The sequence below is a fragment of the Passer domesticus genome, chromosome 7 (assembly GCF_036417665.1).
Source record: "Passer domesticus isolate bPasDom1 chromosome 7, bPasDom1.hap1, whole genome shotgun sequence".
NCBI lineage: Eukaryota > Metazoa > Chordata > Aves > Passeriformes > Passeridae > Passer > Passer domesticus.
This window is the reverse complement of record NC_087480.1, coordinates 5,335,545-5,361,709: the sequence shown is the minus strand read 5'-3', so window position 1 is coordinate 5,361,709 and position 26,165 is coordinate 5,335,545. Positions and strand designations below refer to the sequence as shown.

Here is a 26,165-nt window from a genome sequence, read left to right as displayed (position 1 = left end):
TTCTGTCGCGTTGAAATGGGAATTGTTCCCTTGTTTGCTCCTTCCATTTTTATGAGGAGCAAGAAATGATGACAAAAACAATTCTTAAAATATGTGGGATGGGGTTTCTTTTCAATAAAGCAAAGCTACTCCTCGAGCTTCTTTCCGAGCTGGTGGAATATAAATTGTCTACTTGATCGCTTTTTTTTTGCACCACGTGTCACCAGAGGCAAAGCTCTGGAGGACAATGGGGCTGATATTCAAGTAGCTGCTCCTCTGAACCACAGGCTGAACTTGAGAGCACCAGAAAAACAACAATATTGCTTGCAGAGAATGTTGCTACAGAGCCTGGGCTGCTTCTTAGGCTCCTCACACTGCTGATCTCCCAAACTGCAAAGGAAGAGGGAATTTGACTTTAACAATCCTGTTAAACACTCGTGCAAGAGGGTGAGTTCATGGTTTTTTTCTGAGGTGCTTTAAGACATTGAGCTGTAGTTTCTGGATGAGATCTTTAGCTGGACTTGCTTTGTCAGGAGGAATTAGGAGCCATTAGAGGCAGAAGATCTTCAGGTTTTTTTCACTTTTCACCCAAAAGTCCTTGTACACCTGAAGGCTTGGGTGTTCCTCCCTTCTGCAGGAAGAATACACTTGTTCTTCCTACCAACTTAGCCTAAGGAAAAATCCACCCTTTGTGCATAATTGCATGGGGTGGGTTATATTTTTCCACTTTTCTTCCTTTGAAGCTGTTTGACCATTGGAAATACATTCCCTTGGTGTCCAGTGGCTCTTCGAGAGACTTTTGACAAGGGTCTGGAGTGACAAGACAAATAATATTTTATTTTATGAAAAATTATAATACCTTTCTTTATCCTTTACTTGTGTGGAGTGTGGAATGTCCATCCTACAAATGAGTTTGAGGCCCTGTTATTTTGGCAGTTCCCACTGTGCTCCCTTGACATCCATCCTCCAGCAGCTTTGTCCAATGTTCCCAGGCAGGTTCTGCAGGGAAAACCAGCTCTGTGTGCCTTTGTTTTGCTTTATTTTGCCCAGAGAAACCGAGGCAGATCCGATTCCCTCCGGCGAGCGGTGCCTGTGCTATTGTTTCCCAGGTTATTTTGAGGAATGCCTTCCCCTGGGATTTTTTCCTGTGTTAGCTTTTTGACCTTTTTGCATCCTATAGTGATTCTCTTGATTAAACCCATGGTGTTTCTAAAATTAAGGGTGATTTGAGGGCTTTAGCTTGGAGAAGGAGGGAAATGGGGATTGTTTAGACCGTGCAGGGAAAATACCTGCTCCCAAAAAAGAAGCTGCGTGTGCTTGACTCCTGAAAAATTCTCAGGCTCTAAAAGTGGACAGGGTGAGAGAATCAGCTCTCCGTGACTTTGAGGATGAGGAGATTCAGTGAAATCATGGACTAGGTAAGAATTCCTTTTAGGATTGCCCCAGATATTGGCACAGCCAAGATGCCCATGAGCCCAGGGTTGATGCAGAAGAAGGAAGGAGCCTTAAAGATGATTTTATTCTGCCCCCTGCCACAGGCAGGGACACCTTCCACTATCCCAATGGATAGTGGAAGCCCCAATGTCCAACCTGGCCTTGGACACTTCCAGAGACCCAGGGACACCACAGCTTCTCTGGGCACCCTGTGCCAGGCCCTGTCAGGGAGGAATTTCCTCCCAGTATCTCACTGCTGGCTCGGGGGTGGTGAATGGAAAAAGCACCCGCGCGGTGCCGGCCGCAATTCCCAGCCGGACACAGACGGGCTCTTCATGGCCCAGCATCCCCGACCTCGGGCAGCTGCAGCCCTGGAACAACAGGGCCCTTGAGTCCCCAGAGGGGCACGTGGCCTCTGGGAGCTTGGGTGGCTGCAGGAGGCTTGGTCACCCTTTCCCTGCCCCTGACCTTCCCGGGGATCTGAGCATTCCCTCCATCCCGGGCAGGACCCCTGAGCCCTCGGTGCCAGTCACTGGAAGGTCAGTGCTGGTGTTGGATAATTCACAGCACTGTGGAAGGTGCACCCTGGGCATGGGCCCCTCTCTCTGCTCCTGGAAAACACGGTGTCATGGGGGGTGTCCCAAAGCAGCAGCTGCTGTGTTCACAGTTGGAGTCACAAGCTGCTTTTATGGGTTTGTTTTCTAAGTGAAAGGTGTGAGGCAGTCATTCACCCTCGCTGTCATTTCTCTTTCTGACTAGAAATGCAGAGTTTAATGGATAGATTACTTTTAGCCTAAATTTAGTGTTTTTCTGAGTGGTCACTGGCAAGTGCCATCAGGTTAAAACCTGGAGCAGAGCAGTGGAGTTGGGGTTGTTCAGCCTGGAGGAGCAGCCTCTATTTCTATTACAGCCTCTGTTACCCTGTTCTGTAAAACTCCAGTAATGATCCAGGCAATAACAGCATTCCAAAGCCACGCTGAGGATTTCATTGACACTTTAACCCAAATTATAATGCAATTTGTTCCTGCAATTAGTTCTGCAGTGTCTCAACGTGAGTTAAATAAGGGGTTTAAAGAGAAATGCACTTTTTCTCATCCCTGGCTGTGCTATGGTGTCAGGAAAGGTGCTGGTGGTACCTGCAGGAGCATCCTGCTCCAGCGTCCCACACCTGGGGCAATGTAATGGGGTGTGGGAGCTTTGGGAATGTGGTGCTTTGGGAATTGTTCTCATCCTTTACTCCTTGTTGTAAACGAGAGCCTTCAGTTGTCCAGCCAGCCGTGTAAGTGGCTTTCCTCAGGCAGGTAAGCTTTACTCATCATGGCCTTTTAGGGATGTTTAAAAGCCCAGAAGTGAGAATTTGGGAAGCTGATCCCTGATCATCCCACAGTTTCAGGGTCCTTTCAGCCATGACATCATTGCAGTGACAAACACCCAGGAATTTTGCAGACCTGCCTGCACAGGGGCAGCAGGAAATAGCAGCAGATTGGGAATTTGAGAAACGCTTTGGGGATTCCTTGGAAACTAACGGGTTTCCAAACATTTGGATGTGCGAGACTGCTTGGAGTAAAGCAAAATGCAGATGTAAAATCTGAGGGACTGGGATGCTGAGGCTGGGAGGGGAGCTGTGCTTGGGAATACCTTGGGAATGGAGGGAGAGGGGAGGTGAGAGCCCTGGGGCTTGTGAAAAGCCGAGGGCCTTTTGCGATTATTGCTCTTGATAGGGACTTTTATGGGCTGGAGCTTAACGAGCCCGGCAATTCAGGGGAGGTGTTTGTTCTTCTCTGCTCTTTCAAAGATGCTTTTGATGCCCCAGGTTTTGTTCTCAGAACAATGATGGGTTCGATAACCTTTGGGGCTGCTTTTTGAAGCCTCCTGGTTCTTGTCTTGGGCTGTGTTTTTGTTTTGCTATGTATTTACAGCTGAAATAAGCAGATCGGGTTTCTTGAGCAAGAAAACCCCATCCTGGTCGGAGCAGCCCTGGCTGTTGGATGCAGTAACACACAGAAGGTGTTTGGTCCCTAATTGATCTTTGACTTTCCTTTCTTATGAAGTGGAAATAAGAGGAAAATGCCGCTGGTGATGAGCTGCCGCACCCGGGGGTAGCTGGGATTCTGGTTTCTAACCCCAAATTCCAATTTCTGGGTCGGGATATTGATCTGTAAAAGACTTTTTAAGGCAGCAGTAAATTTTTCCTGAATAAGAGATCTCTACATAAAACTTTTGCCTCCTGGCAAATCTCGTGTTACAAATGTTGCTGTAGGTTTAAAGTGTTAATTTATGTGGTATATTGGGTTGGATTTAAAGGTCCCTGAAGACCTTTGAATCTCAGGCTTGCAGAGAAGAGGTTGAGAGAGGCAAATCTTACTGGCAGTGAGTAGTACTGGAGAAGGAGATCCAGGATTGCGCAAGTTTTGCAGAGAAAAATTAGGAATTATCGCATCGGCCTTTGAGTTGTTTGATTATTTCCAGCCATAGGTTTCCCTGCAGTCCCCCATCTCTGGAAGAAGGATTCTCCATGCTGAAACCTCTCAGGTGGAGTTTTCCCAAGTCCTAGACCACTTCCAAGGGGACTTGGGGTGAGCTGAGATCCATGAGCAGCCATCTCTCATCCTCCTCGGCTCTCCCGCTCATCCCTGCTGGAAAGGATTTGGCATTTAGGCTCCAATCTCTCAGCTCGGCTGAACCATGTGTGCAAAGATGCTTAAACTTGTCCCTCTCCTTACAGCTGGCCTTGCTGAACTTCTTCCACCCCGAGGAGAAGCTGCACGTTGGAGAAGAAGGGAGACGCGTCCGTCGGAATAAAAGGAGTAAAGGCAGCGAAGGGCCCGACGGTGAGTCCTGCTCAGTTTCTCCCTGGCTTTGGTCCCCTCCCAGATGAGGAATTCCAGGAGTTCTGATTTCTGCAGCTGTAGGACTTGGGTGAATTAATGCTGCTTAGGAATTCCATCCTTCACTCCTAGAACTGTGCACATTTAAGGCTTTAATTTGTAATTGTTCGCCCTTATTTGTTGTTTGGCATACCCAATTTTGCTTAAAATCATCAAGGAGCTTTTCACAATCCAACAAACAGCTGGGAACATCTGCATCCCAAACTGGTGACTGCTTTAAGGGGGTTTTGAGTTGCTGTGGAGTCTCAGGTGGGGCCAAAGCAGGTGAGGGTAAGGCAAAGTTGTACAAAGCTTGGATGAAAGAGCAGAAAGTTTTCTGATGTCTTTGTGAGGAATTTGATTTCCAGTCCTGCCTTTTCATGATTGTCATGACACAAAGACAGGAGCGTGAACTCCTGGAAGAGCTCTCATGCTTCCCTATTACAGGAAAGAGCAGATCCCCTTTCACAGGAGTGGAGAAAGGACTGCATGCCAGGGAAAGCAGAGACAGAACTGGTGGAGTCGTGGTTCTGTGCCCGAGTCCTTACTCCCTTATCACCATTAGTTTTCCAGTCCAGCTCTGTGAGTTTCCCATCTCCCCTGAAACATTTGCAGTTTCACAGTGGAGAAGCATTTCCCTGTGGCTCAGCTCCAAGAAAAGGCTTGGTGAAACTCCTTGGATTCCTCTTGCCCAGAATGCTGACAAGTCTGATGCATTTGGTACAGACTCCCTGAGTGATTCCAGCCTAGTGTGGGCTCTCAGTTTTGGAGCTGGTGTCGCTCTGGTGCTCATATGGCTCATCCCAGTCCTTTTCCCAGTCTCCTTGAAATCTATCCCAGTGTCTTCACCAGTTGCTTGTGTAGTAGCAAGTTCCCACTGGAGGCGAGCAGAGTTGATGGAAGGCTGCTGGCAGATGTTGAGAGGGATGAACTTCACCCCTCAGGCTGCCTCTGCCTTGCCAGATGTGCAGAGAGCTGCTGAGGAGAGACAGGGAGGCTGAAGGTTGGTGTCTAACAAGGGCTTTGCCCATCACCGTTGTGCCCAGTGTTGTTCTTTCATGACTGGCATTCCTTTCCCTGATTTCCCTGATGTTCCCTGGATGCTCAGAGTTCAGTCACTCCAGAAATGCAGAGCTCTTTGACCCTTATCCAGTCCTGGGAGGGGAATGGAGCTGGAGAAGGGTCTGGAGCAGCTGAGGGAGCTGGGAGGGCTCAGCCTGGAGAAAAGGAGGCTCAGGGGGGACCTTGTGGCTCTGCACAGCTCCTGACAGGAGGTAGCAGCTGGGGGGTGTCAGGCTCTGCTCCCAGGAACAGGGACAGGACAAGAGGGAATGGCATCAGGCTGTGCCAGGGAGGGTCAGGTTGGATGTCAGGAGGAATTTCTCCATGGAAAGGGTGGCTAGGCCTTAGAAGGGGAACACCCAGAGCACCCAGACATGGCACTCAGTGCTCTGGGCTGGGATCAATCACAGGTTGGACTCTGTGGTCTCAGGGGCCTTTTCCAGCCTCACTGATCCTGTGATTCTTACCTGTGTCTTTTTGAAAATTAGGGATTTGACCCTACAGGTAGTGGAGATGGGAAAAACTGCCAGAGTGACAGGTTGTGTCCCTCAGGCTTTGGCAAGTGGTTGCCCCATGTTTGTCCGGGGTGGTTTTAGAGCTGCACTTAACAAGTGGGAGCTGTCAGGGCAGGGCTTGACCTTGTAACAACCATAAAATCGAGAAACAAACAGAGCCACGGCCTTGGGGAACTCAGGCTGTTTGTTTTAGACCTTTGTGAAGGAATCTTGCTGTCAGAGCAGGGCAATGAATCATTAAACTAATAAATAAAATCATGTCATGGCCCTGATAACACCGTTTTCTTCATGAGTTTCGCAAAGGGAAAGTTGATCAAATCTTTGATCTCTAAAGAGCCTCCCGAAGATAAAAGTGGCTGAACTATAAATTCCCAGAAGGAAGGAGATGTGCTTTCCAGTTGATGCCTCGCTAATATTTGTCTGGAATTAATTTTATGAACTTTCAAGTGCTTTTACACATGCAGGGAAAGACCAAAGTGATCAGAGCATGGAGGCTGGGGCTGGAGGGAGGCTGCTCCGACCCTTCCCAGCTCTTCCAGTCCTGCTCATCCTGGTACCAGCAACAGGCTGTCTTTGATGATTTCTAAACATCAGGGAGAACATGATTTCTTTCCCAAAAGCTTTTTCTTTTTGGAGGATTTGCTTTCAAGCCTTTTGCTGTGAAAGAGGTGATTTTGGGACAGGGCAGAGCTGGTTCTGTGCAGCCAGGGGAGGGTGATGGTCCTGGCTGTGCCCAGAGCACAGAGCCACAGGGATGGGAGCAGCAAAGCTGCTTTGGTGCTTCTTTGTTCAAAAATCCAAGGGAAATTGTGTGCAAAGCCATCAGTTGGATCCTGTCACTCCCCAACAGGATTCTGAAATTTCAGGGTCTCCTTCTTGGAGGACTCTGGTTTCAGCCTTCTGACCCTGACATGTTTTATGGTTGGGTTTGCTCAATCCTGGGTTGTGGCCCTGCCCCCACGGTGCCCTGGGGCCACTTAAAGCAGCTGAGGTCGTGTCCTGGCCAAGGTCCCTCTCCTTGTCCCTGCATCCCTTCAGCCCTGGGGCATCCCATGGGATCACTGGGGGCTGGTGCCTGTCCCGGTCCTGGGATCATTGTCTTTAATCCACTTTGCAGTCCACGCCACCAGACTCAACTTTTGCACAACTTTAAAATCTGCCACCAATTTTTCCAGCTTCTCAAGGCCCAGGATTATCCCTTTGCACTCTGTTTTTTCTGCCTCTTTTCTCCTCAGTGTTCCCATCTCCACCTGTTGTTTCATTTCCTTTAATTCTCCAAAACCTGCCCCTCTCCAATGCCTCTTCCCTATTTTCTCCTTTCCTCCTCCTTTCTTTTTGCCCTGGTGTATTTATGCTGCCGTGGAACTGCTGCTGCTCTCAGATGAACAAATCATTCTGGAGCTGCTAATTAGCAACAGTTGTGCTAAAAGGAACCATCAAGGATGTTAAATTAGTCCACTTTTAAATAAACTGGGTATGAAATGTTAGATCTCTATTCCCAGAGTGCCAGTAAAAATGCTGCTGGCTCTTTGCTAACAAAGCCAAAATCTGGGAGTAGCATGGTTGTAACTCCAGAGACAATTCCATGCTCTGGAGGTTATAAATAATGACAGAGCATTTACAAAGCAGATGTCAATAGGACTCTTTAAAAAACATTGTTTTAAACAAATAAAATAGTTTCTTTTTCTCCTACTTTCATCTCTGTTCCCAGTTAGATCCCTGCCGGGCTCCTTTCCTGGTTTCTGGGTTTTTTTGCATTTTGGGTTTGGAGTTGTTGGTTTGTTGGTTTTTTTTTTCCCCTTCCTAGATTTTTTTCATCTTGAGCTTGGTGAGAAACATCAGGGATTGTTCTTCAGGCTTTGATTGGGAGCATGGCAGCTGGGGAGAGGCTGAGCAGATGGCTGGCTTTAAGCTGACAACAATTTGGTTCCTACTACTTTGGCAGTTCTTCCTGCCAAGGAAAGTCCTGGAGGAGAACTCCAGCCCTGCAAATGGCTTTGGGTGGAAAGGAAAATTAAATTCTGGGGGATTTAAAGCTCTTCCCCATCCCTGCTCCTACCTGGAGCTTTGGAAGTGATGCTCCAGCTGCATGGGTCCAGTTTCACCCTCTTAGTGTTTGCTTGGTGGTTTTAGGGTCATTTCACTGTGGTTTTCAGAGGGTTTTAGAGTAGGTTTTGAAGAGGTTTAGAATGGTCTTACAGTGGTTTTAGGGTGGGTTTTGGATGTTTTCTGGATGGTTTAGCAGGTAGCTGATGCCAGAGCCTGGCTTTTAGAGTGATTTTAGGGTGGGTTTAGGGTAGAATTTGGATGTTTTCTGGATGGTTTAGCAAGTAGCTGATGCCAGCCTGGCTTTTAGGATGGATTTAGGATGGTTTCTGGGTGGTTTAGTAGGTAGCTGGTGCCAGAGCCTGTTTTTTAGGATGAGTTTAGGATGATTTCTGGATGATTTAGGAGGTAGCTGCTGCCAGCCTGGCTTTTAGAGTTTATTTAGGATGGATTTTGGGATGGTTTAGCAGGTAGCTGATGCCAGCCTGGCTTTTAGGGTGGATTTGGGATGGATTTTGGATGGTTTTGGGATGATTTATCAGGAGTTGATGCCAGTCTTTCTGGCTTTCCCCAGGCAGCCCCCAATCCCACAGGTGCCCTGTCCCAGCCATCCCCCTTTCCCGACCCGGCAGCGCTGACGATGCAATCAGACTTTTTTTTCTGCATTTTTTTTAATATCCAGCTCACAATAGCAACTTTTCCTGCTGGCTTCCTCTCCTGTGGAAAGGGCAGGTTCGTCCCTCTGCCTCCAGAACAATGGGTGCCTTTGTGCTGGCCCCGTGCAATTCCCAAAGCCCCGGCATTCCCAGAAACACAGATGGATGCAGGGCGATAGAGCCTTATTGTGCTCCGAAACCATGGTGATGAGCACGCAGTAAATACTGCACATTTCCTGGATCCTGGAGCACAGGAGACTGTCCCAGAAGGAAAGGCTCACCACAAAGTGCTTGTTCTTACTGATTTCCCCCAGAATTTCTCCGGGATTTCCCCCTAAATGGGAGAAATTTGGAATAATGTGGTGTTTTAATCTTTGGGGATAAACTCATCCCATTCCCAGGAGGTTGCTGTCAGTATTTGTTATTACTGTGATAAAATTAAGGCTGCAGCTTATTTACATATCCCTATCTCTGTGTTATTCCCAGGCTTATGATAACAGGGATCTGTTTTGCTCTTGTCCCTAAAAACCCAGAGTGGTGTCTAGGTGCTGGTTCCAGCTCTGTTCCAGCCCTGGCGCAGCTTGTGCAGAGAGGCTGTGGATGCTCCTGGAAGTGTCCAAGGCCAGGGTGGACAGAGCTTGGAACAACCTGGGATAGTGGAAGCTGTCCCTGCCCATGGCAGGGGGTGGAATGGGAAGAGCTTTAAGGTCCCTTCCAACCAAATCCAGTTTATGATTCTGTGATTGTGCTGAAGTCCAGAATTCCTCCCTGAGCTCTGCTATGTTGCTGTCCCAGCTGGATGTTAAATAGGAAAATCTGGGAGAGGCCCAAGCCCAGTTGTGTGGTGTGCAGGGTGAGGAATTATCCTGGCTCACAGGGATCACAGTGGAATAATGGTTGGTGTGTCCTGACCCATCCAAAACCTCCCTTTACCCCTGGCTTCCTCAGCAGCCCTTCCACTTGGGATCTGGATTGTTCCAGAAGGAACTCTGCTTCATTATTTGGAAGTACAAAGCTGTGATGAGGTGCTGCTGATCTGGTCAGCACCTCATCATCCCTGGAGCTGCTCTGGGGGTGTTTGTCCTTCCCTGGTTGGGATGAGGCCACTGGGAGATCTGGAGTTTCTGAGGATGAAAAGCAATTCTTTTATCACTGTCACCTCGGTGGCACTTTCAGACACTTGCCCTGACTGCACTTGTGGGTGCATTCTGAGCTCCCAGGGGCTGTGCTCAAACTTGACCAGAGCTCAGCTCCTTTTCCAGCTGCACTCAGAGCAGCGTTATTGGAAGTGACTGGTGATTCCGTCTGAATTCCACTCCTGAGAGCCGGGGCTTTTCGGAACGCCCCGGGTCACACACTGAGCTTCAGGAATCTCACAGAGCTCCTTGTGTTACAAAACAGGGCCAGCACTAATGAGAGGAGAACAGATGTTCCAGAGGGGCAGGAATGTGGCTGCAGCTGAGCCGCGAGTGCAGCTGAGCTGCACCGAGCGCTGGAAATGCCGGACTGCTCTGGAAGCTGCTGCTCCCTTCTCGCAGCATGAGAGGCTCCATTGTCTCCCTGCTGGCAGATTTGCAGCCCAGCTTTGATTTCAGTGGATGAAGCCTCAGCCAGGGAGGCTCTGCAGGCTCAGCACATGCTCCAGGCCTGTCTGGTCGCTCCAAGTGGAGGAATTGCTGTGGAAGTGGATCAGATCCACCTGAGTCCCCCGTCAGGTCCTGCCCTTGCCACCACAAGGATCCTCCTCCTGCAGGTTTTAGGATGAATAAGCTTGTTTTTGTGTCTGGGGATCTCATAATCCATACAGATATCTCCAAAGGGTGTCAGAGGATAGTGCCAGGCTCCAGGACAAGGGGAAATGCCCATAAAGTACAACACAAGGAGTCCCACCTCAACACAAGGAAGAACTTCTTTCCATGGAGGGGGCAGAGCCCTGGAACAGCTTCCCAGGGAGGGTGTGGAGTCTCCCTCTCTGGAGACATCCCAAACCCATGTGGACATGTTCCTGTGTCACCCACTCCAAAGGGTGACCCTGCCTAGGACTGGATGATCTCCAGAGGTTCCTTCCAGCTATTCTGGGATTCTGTGGACAGCCAAACCTGGAGCTGCTGCTCTGGTGGTGGCAGTTGTGATTGTCCTCACTGTGCCCTCTCTGGGCACTCACTGGAACCCTCTCGGCTGTCACGGAGCAGCTGCACCAGCCCAGAGCTGCAGAGCCCCAGTGAGGAATTCCCTGGGGGAAAAGCTGTGAATGGGGCTGGGGTGGAATGTTTTCATGAGGGCTTTGTTGGCCGTGATGTATGGAGACATTGTTGGAGTCATATCTGATCCCACTAATTCCAGCAGGATTTGGGGAAGTGCCTTAATTGCTTTCAATGGATAAATGCAAGGGTTGGCTGAGCCAGACAGCATTCCCTGTGTCCCAGCTGCTGCAGGGACTTCACTTGAACTTCCCCAGAGTGGTAGAGTCGCTCCTGGGTTTCCTTTTTCCCCATTTTTCCCCCTTCTTTTTCCATCTTATCAAATTCATCCAATCCTCACAAAAGCAATGGAGTCTCTCTTGGGTTTCCTTCTTTTTCCCCCTTCTTCCCCTTTTTTCCCCTCCTTTTCCCCAGTTTTTAGATTCATCCAGCTGCAAGTAGGTGTGGATGCATAGGGGCAGATCCTTGGATATAGATCCTGCCTTTTTCCCTGTAATTAATCCATCAGTTCTCAGGCAGCTGCTCAATGCCATGGAGGTTTTCCATCCAATTAGGCAGGATTATGGACGGGAGGAGGAAAAACACATCAAGTTCTGCAGGGATGAGACTGTCAGAGAAGTTTCCTCCCACCTGCCCTCGATTCCTTATGGAAAACCACGGGAAGAGCTCATTTCAAACATCCAGCAAACAATTCGGGAGAGCCTCTCGTACTCCCACTTCAAACCTTGCTGCTGCCCCACTTGGGAATCATTTCTGCTGGAATTCATGACATATGTTCGTTGTTTATCTTAGTGGGATGTGACTGAAAATGTCAGAGTGTTTTGTGTTAGGCAACAACCGAATAAAACAAACAAAATAAAAACACAGCTGTAACGCTGCGCTTCAAATTGTTGGATTTAAATATGTGGGATTGATAAAGGAAGCAAGAGGGTGCAGTGGTGGATAGAAAATCACCCTGGTGACTCCAGCCAGCAGCCAAAAAAAGCCTTGGGATCCTCGAATTAGAACTGGGAATGTTCTTTGTCAGCTCTGTGCTTGGAATCCAACCGAAATGCCTGAAGGGAAACAAAAGGCACATCACATCCTCCTCCCAGAGCCAGCCAGAGGGTGGAAAATGAAATATGACGGCCACAGGTTCTGGTGTGAACCCCAGGAACTTGGCTGGGACTGGTGATGTGGGAGCAGAGCAGAGGAGGGCGGAGATTCCTGTTTGATTGGCTTTTTGTGTTTCTGAGCAGGCAGTGCAAGAGGATTTTGCCAGCAACAGTGGCTCTGGAGTTAATTGGGAGCAGGATTTTGTCTTTGCTCGTGACCACATTTGTGCTGTGGTGTTCTTGCACCTACTCAGAGGCTGGAGCTGTTTTTTTAGAGCCTCTGGTACCAGCAGCCAGTCCTGGTGCCTTGCCATTGATCCCACAGTGGATCTGGATGGGGTGGAGGAGGCAAATCACCTTGGCTGTTCCTTATGTTCTGTAAAACCTTGGAAATTCCCATTGCAGTGAGCAGGGACACCTCTGCCTTGCTCAAGGAAGTGAGGAGGGATTTTCAGCTGAGCTCTGGCTCTTGGAGAGCAGAGTTGAGGTTGTAGGGTGGAGAGAACCCCAAGAGGTGACTGGATCCAGCCTCTCCTCCTAAATGGGACCAGCACTGTGACAGAGGTGACAACAGCAGAGGTGACAGACATCTAAAGGACAGGTGCTGTTCCATGATGGTTCTACAATCCTGCACCTGTGTTTTTGCTCATGCCAAAAAGCCCTTAGGAAGGAGGCACACAGGGCTGGTGGGGCTCTACCTGCTCCAGGACCTCCCTTCAGACAGCACCTGGTGCCCTTTGGGTCCCATCATCCTTCTGAAGGTGGAAAAACCTGTGGAATGCATGAGCACAACTAATTCATCCCACTCCTTTTGTCCTTTCCTTTTGACCTTTAGCTGGAGCAAAAATCAGGTTGATGAGTGGTTGTCCCTTAGGTCTGTCTCCTGTTCTCACTTTGGTTCTGATCATCTGCAGTAATCAGGTTTTTTTTCCCTTGAATGTGATTAAAGACCAGGGTAAACTACATCACAACCTAATGCCACTACTGGCATTATCTGTAAATTTGAGTTTAACTGCCCTTAGGAGCTTCACCAAATGATTCCCTAAGGAGTCCTGGGTTTTGTCAAGCCAAGCAAAAATCTGAGTACTGGCAGGAGAAAAAAAAACTTTCAGCAGCAAAAAAACCCCTGTTCCTGATGAGATCTTACGTGGTCTGAAGCTGTTTGAGAAGAGAGATTGTGGCTCTCTGGCATCTCGTGTCTCTCCAGGGATTCCAGGGATGAGCTGTGACTTCCCTCTGTTTGTTTTCAGCCCGATGAGCTTGAACTGGGGGCTGGTGTTTGGGATCAGAGGAATGGGGAGGGAGCAGGCTACTGATCCATGGAGCTCCTGGAGCAGCATCTGCTCATCTGGATGACACATGGATGGAGGCTTGTCCTTTGGTGGAATGTGAGGAGAGGAGCAGGGAGGCAGCAAAGGCCACTCTCATCCCTAAGCCACACATGGGAGATGATCCCCAGCCCTTGGTGCTGAGCTCTTCTCACACCCTGTGGCCAGGCAGCCCCAGGAGTGACCTCAGTGCAGGACACTGCCCCTGGAGGCACATGGAAAGTCCATCAAAGATATGAAGAATTGCCTCAAAAATCGGATGGAGCCAAGGGAGTGCCTCAGCAGAGTCCAAAATGAGCTGCAAACTGTTCTTGATCTCCCAGGCTGGTGGAGACTGGCTTTGGGCTGGGGCAGTCCAGCACAGGGCTGGGGGGTCACAAGTGTCACTGTCCCCAAGCCATTTCTGGAGATTGTGCAGCTTCCCACTCCACAGTGGGACAGGGCAGCACAAAGCAAACACTCCTGAAATTCAGGGCTTGTGCTGTGCAGATGGAGCAGGCTGGGGTGGCACTCTGGTGACTCTGGGAATGGCATGGGACTGAGACCCCACTGGATGAAGGACAGGGAGGGAATGCTGGCTTGTGGGGCATCACAATTTAAAGTGCAACCAGGCAAAGACCATTAAGGGTGGCTGTGTTCACACATGAATTTTAAGGAGTTTTAAAACAAGTTGAAACAAAAGCAGGGAGAGAAGGAAAAGTGGTGGCTGAGGAAAGCTGTAATGCCCTGGGCTCTGCTCTAGGGACTCACACATCCCACAGTGCTGTTTCATCCCTCCTCTACTTTGTGTCGTGAATTCCCTCCCCATTCCCTTGCCAAACATATTCTCTGTATGCAGATCTGTTGAAGTTAGTTCTAGTTCACACCCCTGGCTTGGGTTTCTCTAAGTGTGGGCAGCACTTTTCCTCCACTCTCAAGAGAGGATCTCCCTTCCTCATCAAAAAGCCACCCTGGGAAGATGTGCCAGAATTCTGGAGTAGCACAGGATGTGATTTACTTCTGGGATGTTTTCCTAGATTTATCGTTTATCATATTCTCTAAATATTCTGCAGCAATAATCCCAAAGCTCTTCAGCAGACCCATTATCTTCTCTGGAGTTGGTAAAGAAGCACTTTCTTTTTCAGGAAAAAGGGAAAATATTCCTCTTGTTTCAGTGTTTGTATCACTGACTGATAGTTCAGTAGGGTCCAAGAAGCTTTCATCTGGATAGACCAAATTTCCTGAAAATGTTGAAAACATATTGGTTCCAAACCTCCCCCGAAACCACATGTTCTAGATTAGGCATGTGTTGAGAGCTTTCCCCAATCCACTGGAATCTGGCATTAATAACCCCACACTTAAAAATATTTGAAAAGCTTTACATTTCTTCTGCCCATGAGAATGAAGTGAATGTCACTGCTCCAGTGCTGGAAAGGCAGCTGCTGAGTTCTGGAGGTTTCTTGTTCATTGGGAAAACTGACAGCCCTGATGGCAGGAGGTTCATCACCACCTGGAATCTCAGGGAACACCCAAGCTGCTCTTCCCACCTTTGGTATTGCTCAGATAGGGATAGAGGGGTTGGCTGATGGGTAGGACTTAACCCAGAGTTCTTGAGGTTGGAAAAGCCCTCCAAGATCATCCAATCCCAGCTGTGACTGATCCCCACCTTGTCACCAGCCCAGGGCACTGAGTGCCACATCCAGGCCTTCCTTGGACACCTGCAGGGGTGGGGACTTCACCACTTCCAGTGTTTGAAAGGATCTACAAGGAGGCCAGAGGGGGACTCATCATCAGGAATGGTCGTGACAGGACAATGAGAAATGGGTGCAAACTGAAAGAGGGGCAATTTTTGGACATGTGGAGGGAATTCTTCCCTGTTGGTGTGGGGCTGGAATTGATTTCAGTGAAGCTGTGGCTGCCCCATCCTGGGAAGTGTCCAAGGCCAGGTGGGACAAGGCTTGGAGCAACCAGGGCTAGTGGGAGGTGTCCCTCCCCATGCCTGGGGGGGGCTGGATGAGCATTAAGGTCCTTTCCAACCCAAACCATTCCATGATTCTGTGACTTAATGATTTAATGTTTATTTTATGGAAGAGTGAGAAGTGATGTGGTGTTTCTGAATGACACTGACATCTCATTAATCACCGTAATTTTGCCTCGAATCTGTGACCTGGGATGAGGATAATTCCTCAGTACCTCCATCCTCTCATCTCCCAGGGTGGAGGGGAGATGGAAACAGAGGTGCTTCAGTTGAACTACCTGGTCTCACATGTCCCCAAACCAGTGTCACACTTAGGGAAGAAGACTGAGGATGTTCCGTAGTAACTCTGTGCTAGGAAATAGGAGAAGGATCAATAATTCCCAGTGAATGCTGAAAACAGATTGGCACAATGATGGATGGATGGATGGATGGATGGATGGATGGATGGATGGATGGATGGATGGATGGATGGATGGATGGATGGATGGGTGGATGGGTGGATGGGTGGATGGGTGGATGGGTGGATGGATGGATGGGTGGATGGGTGGATGGGTGGATGGGTGGATGGGTGGATGGGTGGATGGATGGATGGATGGGTGGATGGGTGGATGGATGGATGGATGGATGGATGGATGGATGGATACCCAGAACTGGTGGCTGCTGCCATGTGTCTTTCCCAAACTGCATGAACACCTTAAAGACATCACTTGGTGTCGTGTCCTGAATCAAATGATGCTGCTAAAACATGGTTGTGGCATTCCATGGCTTTTTTCTGCTCTTGGCAGCAGGGAATTCCAGCACATTCAGCACCTCTTTAGGTGTATCCTTTGTTTGGCTGATTCCTATAATGGTCAACCTTTTATAGGTTTGATATAAAATCAGCATAATTACAAAGATCTGTTCCCGTCCATAAAACCAGTTGGAACTGTTTGGCAGGAATTTAAACTATTTCTTGTTAATCCACACACACAGCTAATAAGGGAATGCAGGGGCTTTTTAATATCCTATTTATATCAGCAGATGTCCTAAAGAAGTTTGGGATATTTCTGTATTTAGAGTAAATCATAGCAGTGTGTAGCGTGCAGAAAGAGAGATTGGAGGGGGGGCAAAGTCAACTCTATTAATCTTGCTGAGAGCAAACATGTCACATGTAATATCCTTGAGTTGCATCACCATCTGGGATTTTTCTGAAGGCCTTGGAACGGATCCAGCAGATGGTATGGCTGCAGGAGCTGGGGCTGGAACCTGCTCCCTGAAGCATGGGGAGATGTCTTCTGCTGCTGGCTGGGCCACAGCTGGGGGTTTGCACAACAAAAACTCATCTCTTGCAAGGGTTTCCCTCAGCTTCAAGTGAGATGTTTGCATCTGAACCCAAAGTGCTTCTGCTAGAAGGGGCTTGGAATTGTTTGGAGTGCCTTGGAATGGTTTGGAGCCTTCCACGTGTGGTGGCTCTGTTTGGGTTGAGGCCTTTTGTCATCATGTAGAGATGTCTTTCCTGCTTGTGCCTTTCCCTCTAAGTTTACCCCTCCTGCAGGCTTGACATTCCCTCCTTTTCTGATGTCCTCCCATTATGTTTTCCCAGCAGTTGTGAAAAATCAGCTTTTGGAGGGGTCCAGCCCTGGAGTGCTGCTCACAGAGGGTGTGCAGTGTGCAGCACTCCTGCTCCCAGATTTCCTGGGGGAATCCTGTCCTGGGATGAGGAATTCATCTGGTCTGAGTTACTGCTGCAGAGTCAGGGGCTTTTCCTACAGGAGATCCAGGGAGATGGAGTGTCTGTGGTAGGAGCAGATCAGGTAGCTGCGATGTTTCCAGCAGCAGCTTCAGTAGCAATGGCTCTGGTGGGTAGGCAAAAATCTTACCAAAAGTAACATTCCAAAGGGACTGTCAGGCTTTAGAGAGACTTTCCAACCGTGACCTTTGACACAGGAGGGCTCACTCTGAGCCAGAAGTTCCCCTCCAGACCTGTGCTTCTCCTTGGAAGTATTCTCATTCCCAACTCCATGGTCTTGGGGAGCAGTTTGGATGTGCCAGAACTGATCTTGAAGCCCTCCAGGTCTCCTCCTTCTTTTCCCAGTGGTGCTTTCATCCCTTTCCCAGTGCTGGTGGCCACCAAGGCAAGTTCACTTGCCCACTTCTTGCCCTTTCCAGGAGCCTCTCTGTGGGATTCCTCTCATTTCAATTCATCTTTCTGTATCAGATGATCAGGATTGACTTCACTGTTCCCAGGATTTCCTCAACCCTTCCCTAAGTGGCAGCAGGATTTTCCCCATGTTTTCCAGAATTATTCCCATTTTAGGATTGTGTTTCTACCTTGCCTGGGTGAGCAGCAGCAGCTGAGCACATGCAGGTGTCCTCCAGCATCCACCAGAACACTTTATTATTTCCCATATATATATATATATTTTTATAGGACTGTATATTTTGTATGACTGAATCTCATTCCATGCTTATTATCCTTCAAAGCCATCCAGCCCGTCCTGCTCTCCCAGTCCATTTCTGTGTTAACAGTTCTGGCCAACTTCCCTCCCCCTAAACAAGGGGGTGAACAGAGCTGACAACTCCTTCAAGGAGGGATCAGAGTTTAAACATATATTTAATTCCAGTTGAAAGATGGGAAAAGTAGAAGGGGATGGATTTCCCGAGGTCTGGGCCTGGTTTGTCCTCAAAGGAGAACAGGCAGCATGTGGAAAGGGAGAGGTGGGGTTATTGGGAAGAAGGACAGAAGTCAGGAAGAATAACTGTGCTTGGGTGGCTGTCACATCCAATCCTGGTAGCTGGGACCACCTGGATCTCTGGGACATTCCTGATGGATATGGAAAGGGATTCATGAGGAGCAGAAAGGTGCACTCATAAAGGTGCACATTGTAAAGAAGGGAAAAGAGGTGCCAGGGAACAGCTGAGAGGTTGGGTTGCTCTCAGATCCCATTGGGACTGGAATAAATCCTCAACTGCAGCATGGCAAAGTCCCTGAAATCAGGGGTGGGAGATGTTGATCAGTCAGAAGTTCTTCAAGTCAAACGAGTTTCCTTCTCCATGAAGGTGGCAGGTCTGTAGACCCTGGAGCAGCAGAAGATGTCCTGTAATTTGGTTTTTCATGCTCCTGGACAGTGAAGGAACAGAGTGGATGCACCTGTGTTCCACATCTTGGAGTGGAAACAAACAGAGTTTTCTCTTAGGCCATCCTTGGGATCAAGGGCTGTGTGAAGCTACAGTAAATAAATGGTTTGCATAACTTGTAGGTATTTAGCCATTAATTGAGAGGTAGCCAGTGAGTCAGATATATCATGGAATCCCAGACTAGTTTGGGTGGGAGGGACATTAACACTGACCTCATTGCCCTGCCATGGGCAGGGACACCTTCCCCTATCCCAGGTAGCTCCAAGCCCTGTCCAACCTGGCCTTGGACACTTCCAGGGGATGGGGTATCCATTATATTATATTGATATTATTTGTGTGTTCAACCACTGCATTTGACAAGCTTAAATATTTTGAAAAGTATTTTAAAGTATTTTAACAAGTTTAATGTTTAAATATTGGGTTGTGACCTCTGAAAACCCTGGCAGAAAGGATTTTTTAATTACCATTTTTCTCCTCTGCACATCAATGTTGGGACATCCATCAAGCCAAGTTTTCAAGCCTTATGCCTCAACACCTCACCACCTGAGAGGAATATTGATCTGCAATTTTGATGGCCCTCAGCTTAGACTCTAATTTATTACCATTTTAGCCTAAATGTAGCAGTAGCTCACAAACCACCCATTTTGAGCAGAACCAAGGGAAATTCTGCTGTATCAGAAGCTTCAGCTCTGTGCTCCAATTAAACGATCCCCCCCTGCTCCCGGGAGGCAAACAGATGCAAACCCCAGAGAGACTCAGAAGCTCCCAAGCTTAATAATCCTGGCTTTTTTTCCCCCCCTCGTGTCAGGAATACTTTTGTGTCTGTCGAAAGCTCCACTTGCAGATCCATAACATCTCTCTCTGTCGTGCCTGGAACAGATGCGTGTGTTGTAATATAGACTGCGAACATTGACATCCCATGTGGTTCTCATTCCTCCCAGTCATCTTTGAAGCTAATTGGATCCAGCCAGCCCAAATGTGTCTGGCTGGCCGCAGCTATTTGTACTTTCACTCTGGTTCTGGTGCTAATGGTGGGATCTATGGAACATGAAATAAACTCTCGTGACTCCGAGGGCTGCCGAGGCACAGCCGCGCGCGTCTCGCTGGGTTGGGATGGGCTGGGATCTTTAAATGGGATTTTTTTTTTTCCCTCTTCTAATGTTGTTCAGTGGCTGGTGGCTACAATGAGGACTGGTGGGGCTCAGAAGTGCAGAATCAGGAGCCTGGTTGTCCAGCCTGAAGGGTTTTGCAATTTGGTGTGGCTTCCTAGTGGTACACTGGAATGACATCGTTAGGATTCCATGTGTTGTCCAACCTGTGGATATTATAAAAAATTAGTATAAAAATATTATTAACTATAGGGAATTAGCAGAAATTATCATTTAGATGGCAGGACCTTAAAGCTCATTCACCCCCATGGGCAGGGACACCTTCTACTATTCCAGGTTGCTCCAAGCCCTGTCCAGCCTGGCTTTGGACACTTCAGGGTTTGGGGCAGCCACAGCTTCAACCTGTGCCAGACCCTCACAGGGAGGAATTTGTCCCTTAAATTATATAAATTATATTATCTCCCATTTATAGATAATGTCTTTTACAGATAATGCCTTTCATAGATTATACCATCATTGTCCCATGACCCAACAGCACGATGTGGAAAAATCAATATTCCTTTTGGAAAGGTATCAGTAAGGTTGATGGGTAATTTCTCTGGTGCTTTTCCTGTCTTTCCTCTGCCTGTCCATGGGGAAATGGCTTTTCTGTTGGGAATTTACCTTTCCCCACCCCTCAGACTCAAAGCAACCTCATTACTTTCAATTGCTTATAATTTTATCTCATTTAAAGGTGATTTCAGTCATTGCTGTGCTAAATCCCAGGTTTGAGAGGAATTTCCCTGATGAATAGCAAGGGAGTATTTGGGGATTTTTGCAGTTAATTCCCATACATGATGAATTCTTGGGGAAGCAGAGGAACATGTTTCACACTTCAGCCTCTGCTCACAAAGTCCTGTCATTTCTCAGCTTCACTGTAAATATTTTCTCTCCATGCTCGGGAGGTTTGGGTTCCCATTGTTTCAAACAGCCAGTTCAGAGTAATTCTTTGCTTTTGTGTTTTTTTAGTGTTTTATTCTTATTTTTAAACAACTTGGCTCACAAGGAGTCAGCAGGGGATTGGACCAGATGATCTTTAAAGGTCCCTTCAAACCCCAACCACTCTGTGATGCTCTGAAATTTGGGTTACTGGTCTCAGCTGAGACCATTCCTGTGCTGCTGCATGGGCCACAAATACATCCATTGTCCACTTGGAAAATAAAATGGCAATGGGGATTTTCTCTGATTAAATGATCCCTGAATTTCACTAATTTTCTTTCTTTTTTTCCCCTTTGTAGGTCCAAGTTCAGTGAAAAACAAGAAAAAGGGTAAGTTTGAGTTTTAACTGAATTTTCCTTTCTGTGTTTGTGAATTCTCTTCAGCCAACATGAAGGAGAAACCAATGGCAGCTTTCCTCTCCAGAAAAGGCTGAAATAACACGCACAAGCACCCCTTAAAACTTCCTTAAACACTGAAAGAAGTTAATTATGTTGTACAGAAGTAATCCTGAAGATTCTCCAGTTGAAAAGTTGAGTTGAGTCAGTACCACATACCAGGAGCTGTTGCTGTTTGCCAGCCTTGGCTTTCATCCCAATCCTGCCAACCTGCAGCTTGGATTCTCCTTCAGACCCACCAAACTCAGCATGAACACGCTTTGCATTCTGCTTTTCCTTGTTTTCACCTCCAAATTATCATTTTGTGAGCCCCTTCTGAGTGTTGCTCAGCCCTCAAGGTTTTGTGGATTTCGTGATGTTCCTCAGGCAGTTTGCAGTGGTTTGTTGGGATTTGGGTTATTCAGGCAGCCCTGTTGGGGGGTTCCTGATGCCATTCTTGTTTCTGTAGGACTGCTGGGAACACGTAGGGTCCCACATGTAGGGTCCCACATGCAGGGTCCCACATTTACTTCCCAGAGTTTGAGTGAGTCCAGGGATCCGAGCAGTCGCGTTTTCCATGTCTGTACTACTGCAGCAGCACATCAAATTGCTTTAATGTTTGGATGCAAACTCCAGAGCCACAGCTGAGAGGTGGGAACAGGCCACACTTAGCAATTTTATTTGTATTTACTCCGAGAAGCAGCGTAAAATTTTATTTTGGAGACGTTTGTCCTAACAAAGCTCAACCCACGTCCAATCAGCCCAACAAATAACAACTGAAGGCTGCAGCCTCCGGAGCAATTCCAGAGGGGCAGGGGGATCTCGTGGAGCTGGATTGCATACAGCTGTATAAAGTAGCTTAATTTTATGGTAGTGTCACATTTAATTCTTTTTAGAGTTCCAGTTCATTGTTTGATGAGTGAGGGTTATGGAGAACTCCCTGCTTCTGCCTGCTCTGAGTTTCGGAGCCCGTGGGTACGGACATGGGAGACTTGGCAGGCTGGGATTTGGGTGCTGGGACCCTCCTGGAGACCTGACAGGGGAGCTGTCAGATAATAAATGGAATATCTTTTGTCTTGTGAGGTTTGTTAATGCAGAGAAGTGGTTGAAATGCCTTGAAGGAGGGAAAGGCACAGAAATGTGTGGCTGGGATGAGTGATTGTGTCACTGCTCAAGCAGCAGCTCCCTGAGTAGCAGAGCAGATTTTGGAGGCAGATGAGTTAAACCAGCTGTGATGTGCATCCCTCTTGGGAAGGGAAGCCTGGAGTGACAGCAGCAGCATTCCCAACTCCCTGTCTGCAATCCTCCCTTGGGATGGCCTGGATTGGAGGGATGTCAGTGAGAGGAGTTTGGTGTTGGGAAAACGGGTGTGGTTCAAGGTGATCATTGCCAAAGCAGGGCATCATCCTGAAGAGCAGTACTGGATTAGAGGAGGTCTGGATTGTGGCCAGCTCAGGTAGGAAGTCATGGCTGCTGATTTGGAAAGAAATATTGCTGTGGAGATTTGTTCCCTGAAGTCTTTTTCCACTTTTTGTAGGATGCCAGTGTGGCTTTACTCACCCCTGCTTACTTTAACTTCATTTTCTACACATTTAAATTATGCCCACAGTTGTCCCACCCTGATGTCCTTGTGCCCTTGCTCCTGGCTAGTGGCCATCCAGAAATTCCCAGTCCTGTGCTAAAACAAATTTTTCCTCACGCTTCTGTCCGTTACAAGGGTGGATATTAGTAGAGAAACAAGTACATAAATGTACTCAGAGACTATTCCAACAACTATAATTTCATATCCCAACTGCTGCTGTCATCTGAATATGAGTTTAATTCTGTCCTACTGGGGACCTTGTGGCAGCAATTGAAGAGATTTTGCTCTGTTTATGTTCCTTGGCAGAAAAGCTGTTCCAAAGTGGCATTTTAAAAACTACATCAAAAGAACATCATTTTTGTCAGGAACGTGGAAAATCAGGAGAGCAGGGACCAGACTGTCCCTGCAGAGTTTGTTTCATCCCACTCTCTGTGTGTAGGAGTCATTCCTGATGTGATTATATCATTTCTCTTCCTTGGGACGTGTGAGGTGTTTGAGGATCCTGGTAGGGAAGAAGGTTTTTACCGTGAGGCTGGTAAAATACTGGGGCAGGTTATCCAGGGAAACTCTGGCTGTCCCTGGATCCCTGCAAGTGTCTAAGACCAGGTTGGATGGGGCTTGGAGCACCCTGGGATGGTGGAAGGTGTCCCTGTCCATGGCAGGGGTGGGTCTGGATGGGCTTTAAGGTGCTTTCCAACCCAAACCAGTCTGGAATTTGTGATTGTAACAATTCCCTGGTGTTTCCATGCCCTGGATGGGGTTAGTCCTTCCCGAGGCCCTCCCTCCATCCAAAGCCCAAAATATTGAATTATTTTGAGGCACAAGCAGCACAGGGGCTCCTCCAGCAACACTGAGGAAGAGCTGGAGCTCAGCTCTGAACTGCCCTCTGGAGGAGACCAAGCCATGGGGATCATCTCCCAATCCTTATCATGTGCAGCAGGTAGGAAAGATTATCCCTGTTTTCCATCAAAACCCAGCAAATGGAGTAACTGCAGAGTGGTTTTGGACCAGAACAGCCCAGCCATGGCTGGGTGCACTGGAACGTGCTGTGGGAGCATCCTGACTGCATCCAGAGATCATCCCGGGTCCGTAGGGATGTGACCAGGGCTTGGGACTTGGGACTTGAGGAGTGACCAGAGCTGTGACCAGAGCTGTGGGAAGAGCCCCCTGAGCCTCCATCCCTTGAGAGGCCCCGGAGAGTCCCCGTGCCTCATTTCAGTGTAATTCCCAGCAGGAAGGAGCCTGCAGGGTGGTGACCTGCTCCTGCCCTGCCGGCAGCGTTGTCCTCGTGGTGTGGAGCTGTAGGACACCCGCCCCGCTGTCCTGAGCCAGGAGTGATCCATCCCCAGCCCCAATTCCTGCAGCTCCAAGCCCACCCCACAGCCCCGGGTGACGCCCGTCCTTGTGTTTTCCAGGTAAAAAGGCTGGTCCTCCAGGGCCCAACGGTCCCCAAGGGCCACCAGGGCCTCCCGGGCCGCAGGGTCCCCCCGGCATTCCCGGCATCCCCGGGATTCCAGGCACCACCGTCATGGGCCCGCCCGGGCCCCCCGGCCCGCCCGGCCCTCAGGGACCGCCCGGCCTGCAGGGCCCCTCAGGTAAGGATCCATCCGTGCCCCCTGCTCAGGCTGCCGGGCGGGAATGCCGGAGATGGCACCGGACTTGTCACCAGAGATGTCACCAGAGTGTCCCAATGCTGTGGCACAAGGGCCTGGAGCAGGACTGGGGCGTCTGGGCCGTGTGGGACAGGGCTTGGAGCAACCTATGGAAGGAGTCCCTGCCGTGGTAGGAGTGGAGCTCGATGGGCTTTAAGGTTCCTTCCAGCCCAAAGCATGCTGAATTTCTGGGATTCCATGGCTCTGGATGGCCAGGAGCCCCTCAGCTCCGTGCTCTGCTGCCACGGGCATCTCCTCCCTAATGAGGATTTGGCTCCCAGGGAAGGGAGGTGGAGTGGATGACCTGCAGAGGGGAACTTGGCATCTTGGCAGCCAAGAGGTTTTATTCCTGCTGTGGATCAGGGAATGGGTTGTGCAATTTTTCCTTCTAGTGGAAAACTGTTGAATAATAAAGAATTTTGATGGCTGGACAGAAATTCCAGGAATAAACTTGGGAAATATAGGATGTGTCTTTTTCTTCCTTGTATGTTTTTAAATATTTTTTATATTTAATATTTCTGGTTTATATATTTTAATATTGCTTCCACCCCATATCCCTCCTCCTGTTAAAGCAGAGGTTTTAATGATTATTATAGAGTAAGAAAAGCAATTTATATGGGGCTTCAGGGTTATTTTGGAGTAAAAAAAATTATTTATAAGGGCGTTTAAGGGTTATTGTGGGATAAAAGTTGTATTTATGGGATTTTTCACTCAACCTCCCTCTTCAATGATTTGGAATTGCCTTTTGCAGGTGCCACAGACAAGGCCAGTTCCAGAGACATCCAGGTGGGTTGATCTTTCCATGGAAAAACCCAGCTTTAGGGGGCATTTTTGTGGACTGGCACGGTGCTTCCCATTAATCCTCAATCCCTGTGCTCTCCTTGCAGCCAGCTGTGGTCCATCTCCAAGGCCAAGGCTCAGCAATCCAAGTGAAGAATGGTAAGGATCTCTTGATCATTGTGGGTACTGGGAAGAGCCCCTCCTGCACCCCTAGAGTTCCTGGATCCCAGTCCATCCCATGACACAGCTCCAGGATGATCCCTGCCCACACCCCCCAAGAACAGTCTTGTGTGGAATCTCCACCTCCATTTCCCCTGAGCTCCTGTTCATCTCCCAGATTATCCCTGCCCTGCACATCCCAGTAACTCTGTCCCACTGGATCTCCCTCTCCCTGACCTCCAGGTACATCCTGTGCCTCCCCAGCCCCTCCATGACCAGGTCTTTTATCCCCCATTCTATTTTAAGCCCTCAGTGGATCCTTGTCCTGTCTCTTCCCCATTTGACCATTTTCCTCCAGTTTCCCGGGAATTTAAGGCAGGGAATACCCAGTGGTGAGAGGACAGAGAGGTGTTGTCCAGCCACCAGCTCTTCCCTGAGCACCTCTGTCCCTGCCAACAGCCTTTAATCCCAGATCCTGCTGAGCCACTTCCCATCCACAGGAAGCTCCTTGCCCTCCTCCTCCTTCCCAGATCCCCATCCAAATTCTCCTCAAGTTCCTGCTGTCCCTGCCAACAGCTGGGGCTCATTCCTCACCTCCTGCCTCCCTGCTCTGGCTGTGCTGGAGAGGAGCTGGCTTGTCCCCTCCCTGAGTCCCCATGTGCAGCTCCCAGGGACCACAGCCATCCATCCATCCATCCATCCATCCATCCATCCATCCATCCATCCATCCATCCATCCATCCATCCTTCCATCCTTCCATCCTTCCATCCTTCCATCCATCCATCCTTAGCCCAATCCCAGACTGGGAAGGCAGGGAATCTCGAGGGTGGGGGCAGCAGGATCCCTGTCCATGAATTCCAGCCTCACACATGGGATGGGGAGGGCTGGCCACTGCTTCTGTGGAAAGGCAGCTTTCCCTGTGAGCAGTAGCAGCTGGAATTTCTCATGGATAAGGATTTGTGCTTGCAGCTCCCCAGAATGAAAAGGAAACCACCCGTTCCCAGGAACAATGTGAGGGAAAAGCTGCAGTTTGCTTACATTCAGAAAGCAATTATCCCTTCATTACTGGGGATGCTGAGGGTTTCCAGAGGGAGCTGCTCTCTAAGAGCGGGAATGCCCTGTGAGTGTCCTTCCCTGCTGCTCAGGAACAATCCAGAGCTGGGAGCCAGGAATGCTGCCCAGCTGCCAGCCTGGCGAGCTCCAGCTGATGCACAGAATATTCTTGCTTGGAAGGGACCCACAAGGATCATCGAGTCCAGCTCTTAAGTAAAAGGC

At 48.8% G+C, this 26,165-nt stretch overlaps 1 protein-coding gene across 6 annotated transcripts in view; it reads left to right on the top strand.

Annotated features, from left to right (window-relative positions):
* Positions 1-26,165, top strand: part of EDA (ectodysplasin A) — a 60,880-nt gene that overhangs the window by 30,917 nt on the left and 3,798 nt on the right. For all 6 annotated transcript variants that reach the window (XM_064426569.1, XM_064426567.1, XM_064426566.1 and 3 more), the window contains exons 2-6: positions 4,139-4,244; positions 20,643-20,672; positions 23,715-23,894; positions 24,703-24,737; positions 24,839-24,890. In XM_064426569.1, the coding sequence (XP_064282639.1) occupies positions 4,139-4,244; positions 20,643-20,672; positions 23,715-23,894; positions 24,703-24,737; positions 24,839-24,890 (403 nt within the window). The remainder of the gene's footprint in view (positions 1-4,138; positions 4,245-20,642; positions 20,673-23,714; positions 23,895-24,702; positions 24,738-24,838; positions 24,891-26,165) is intronic.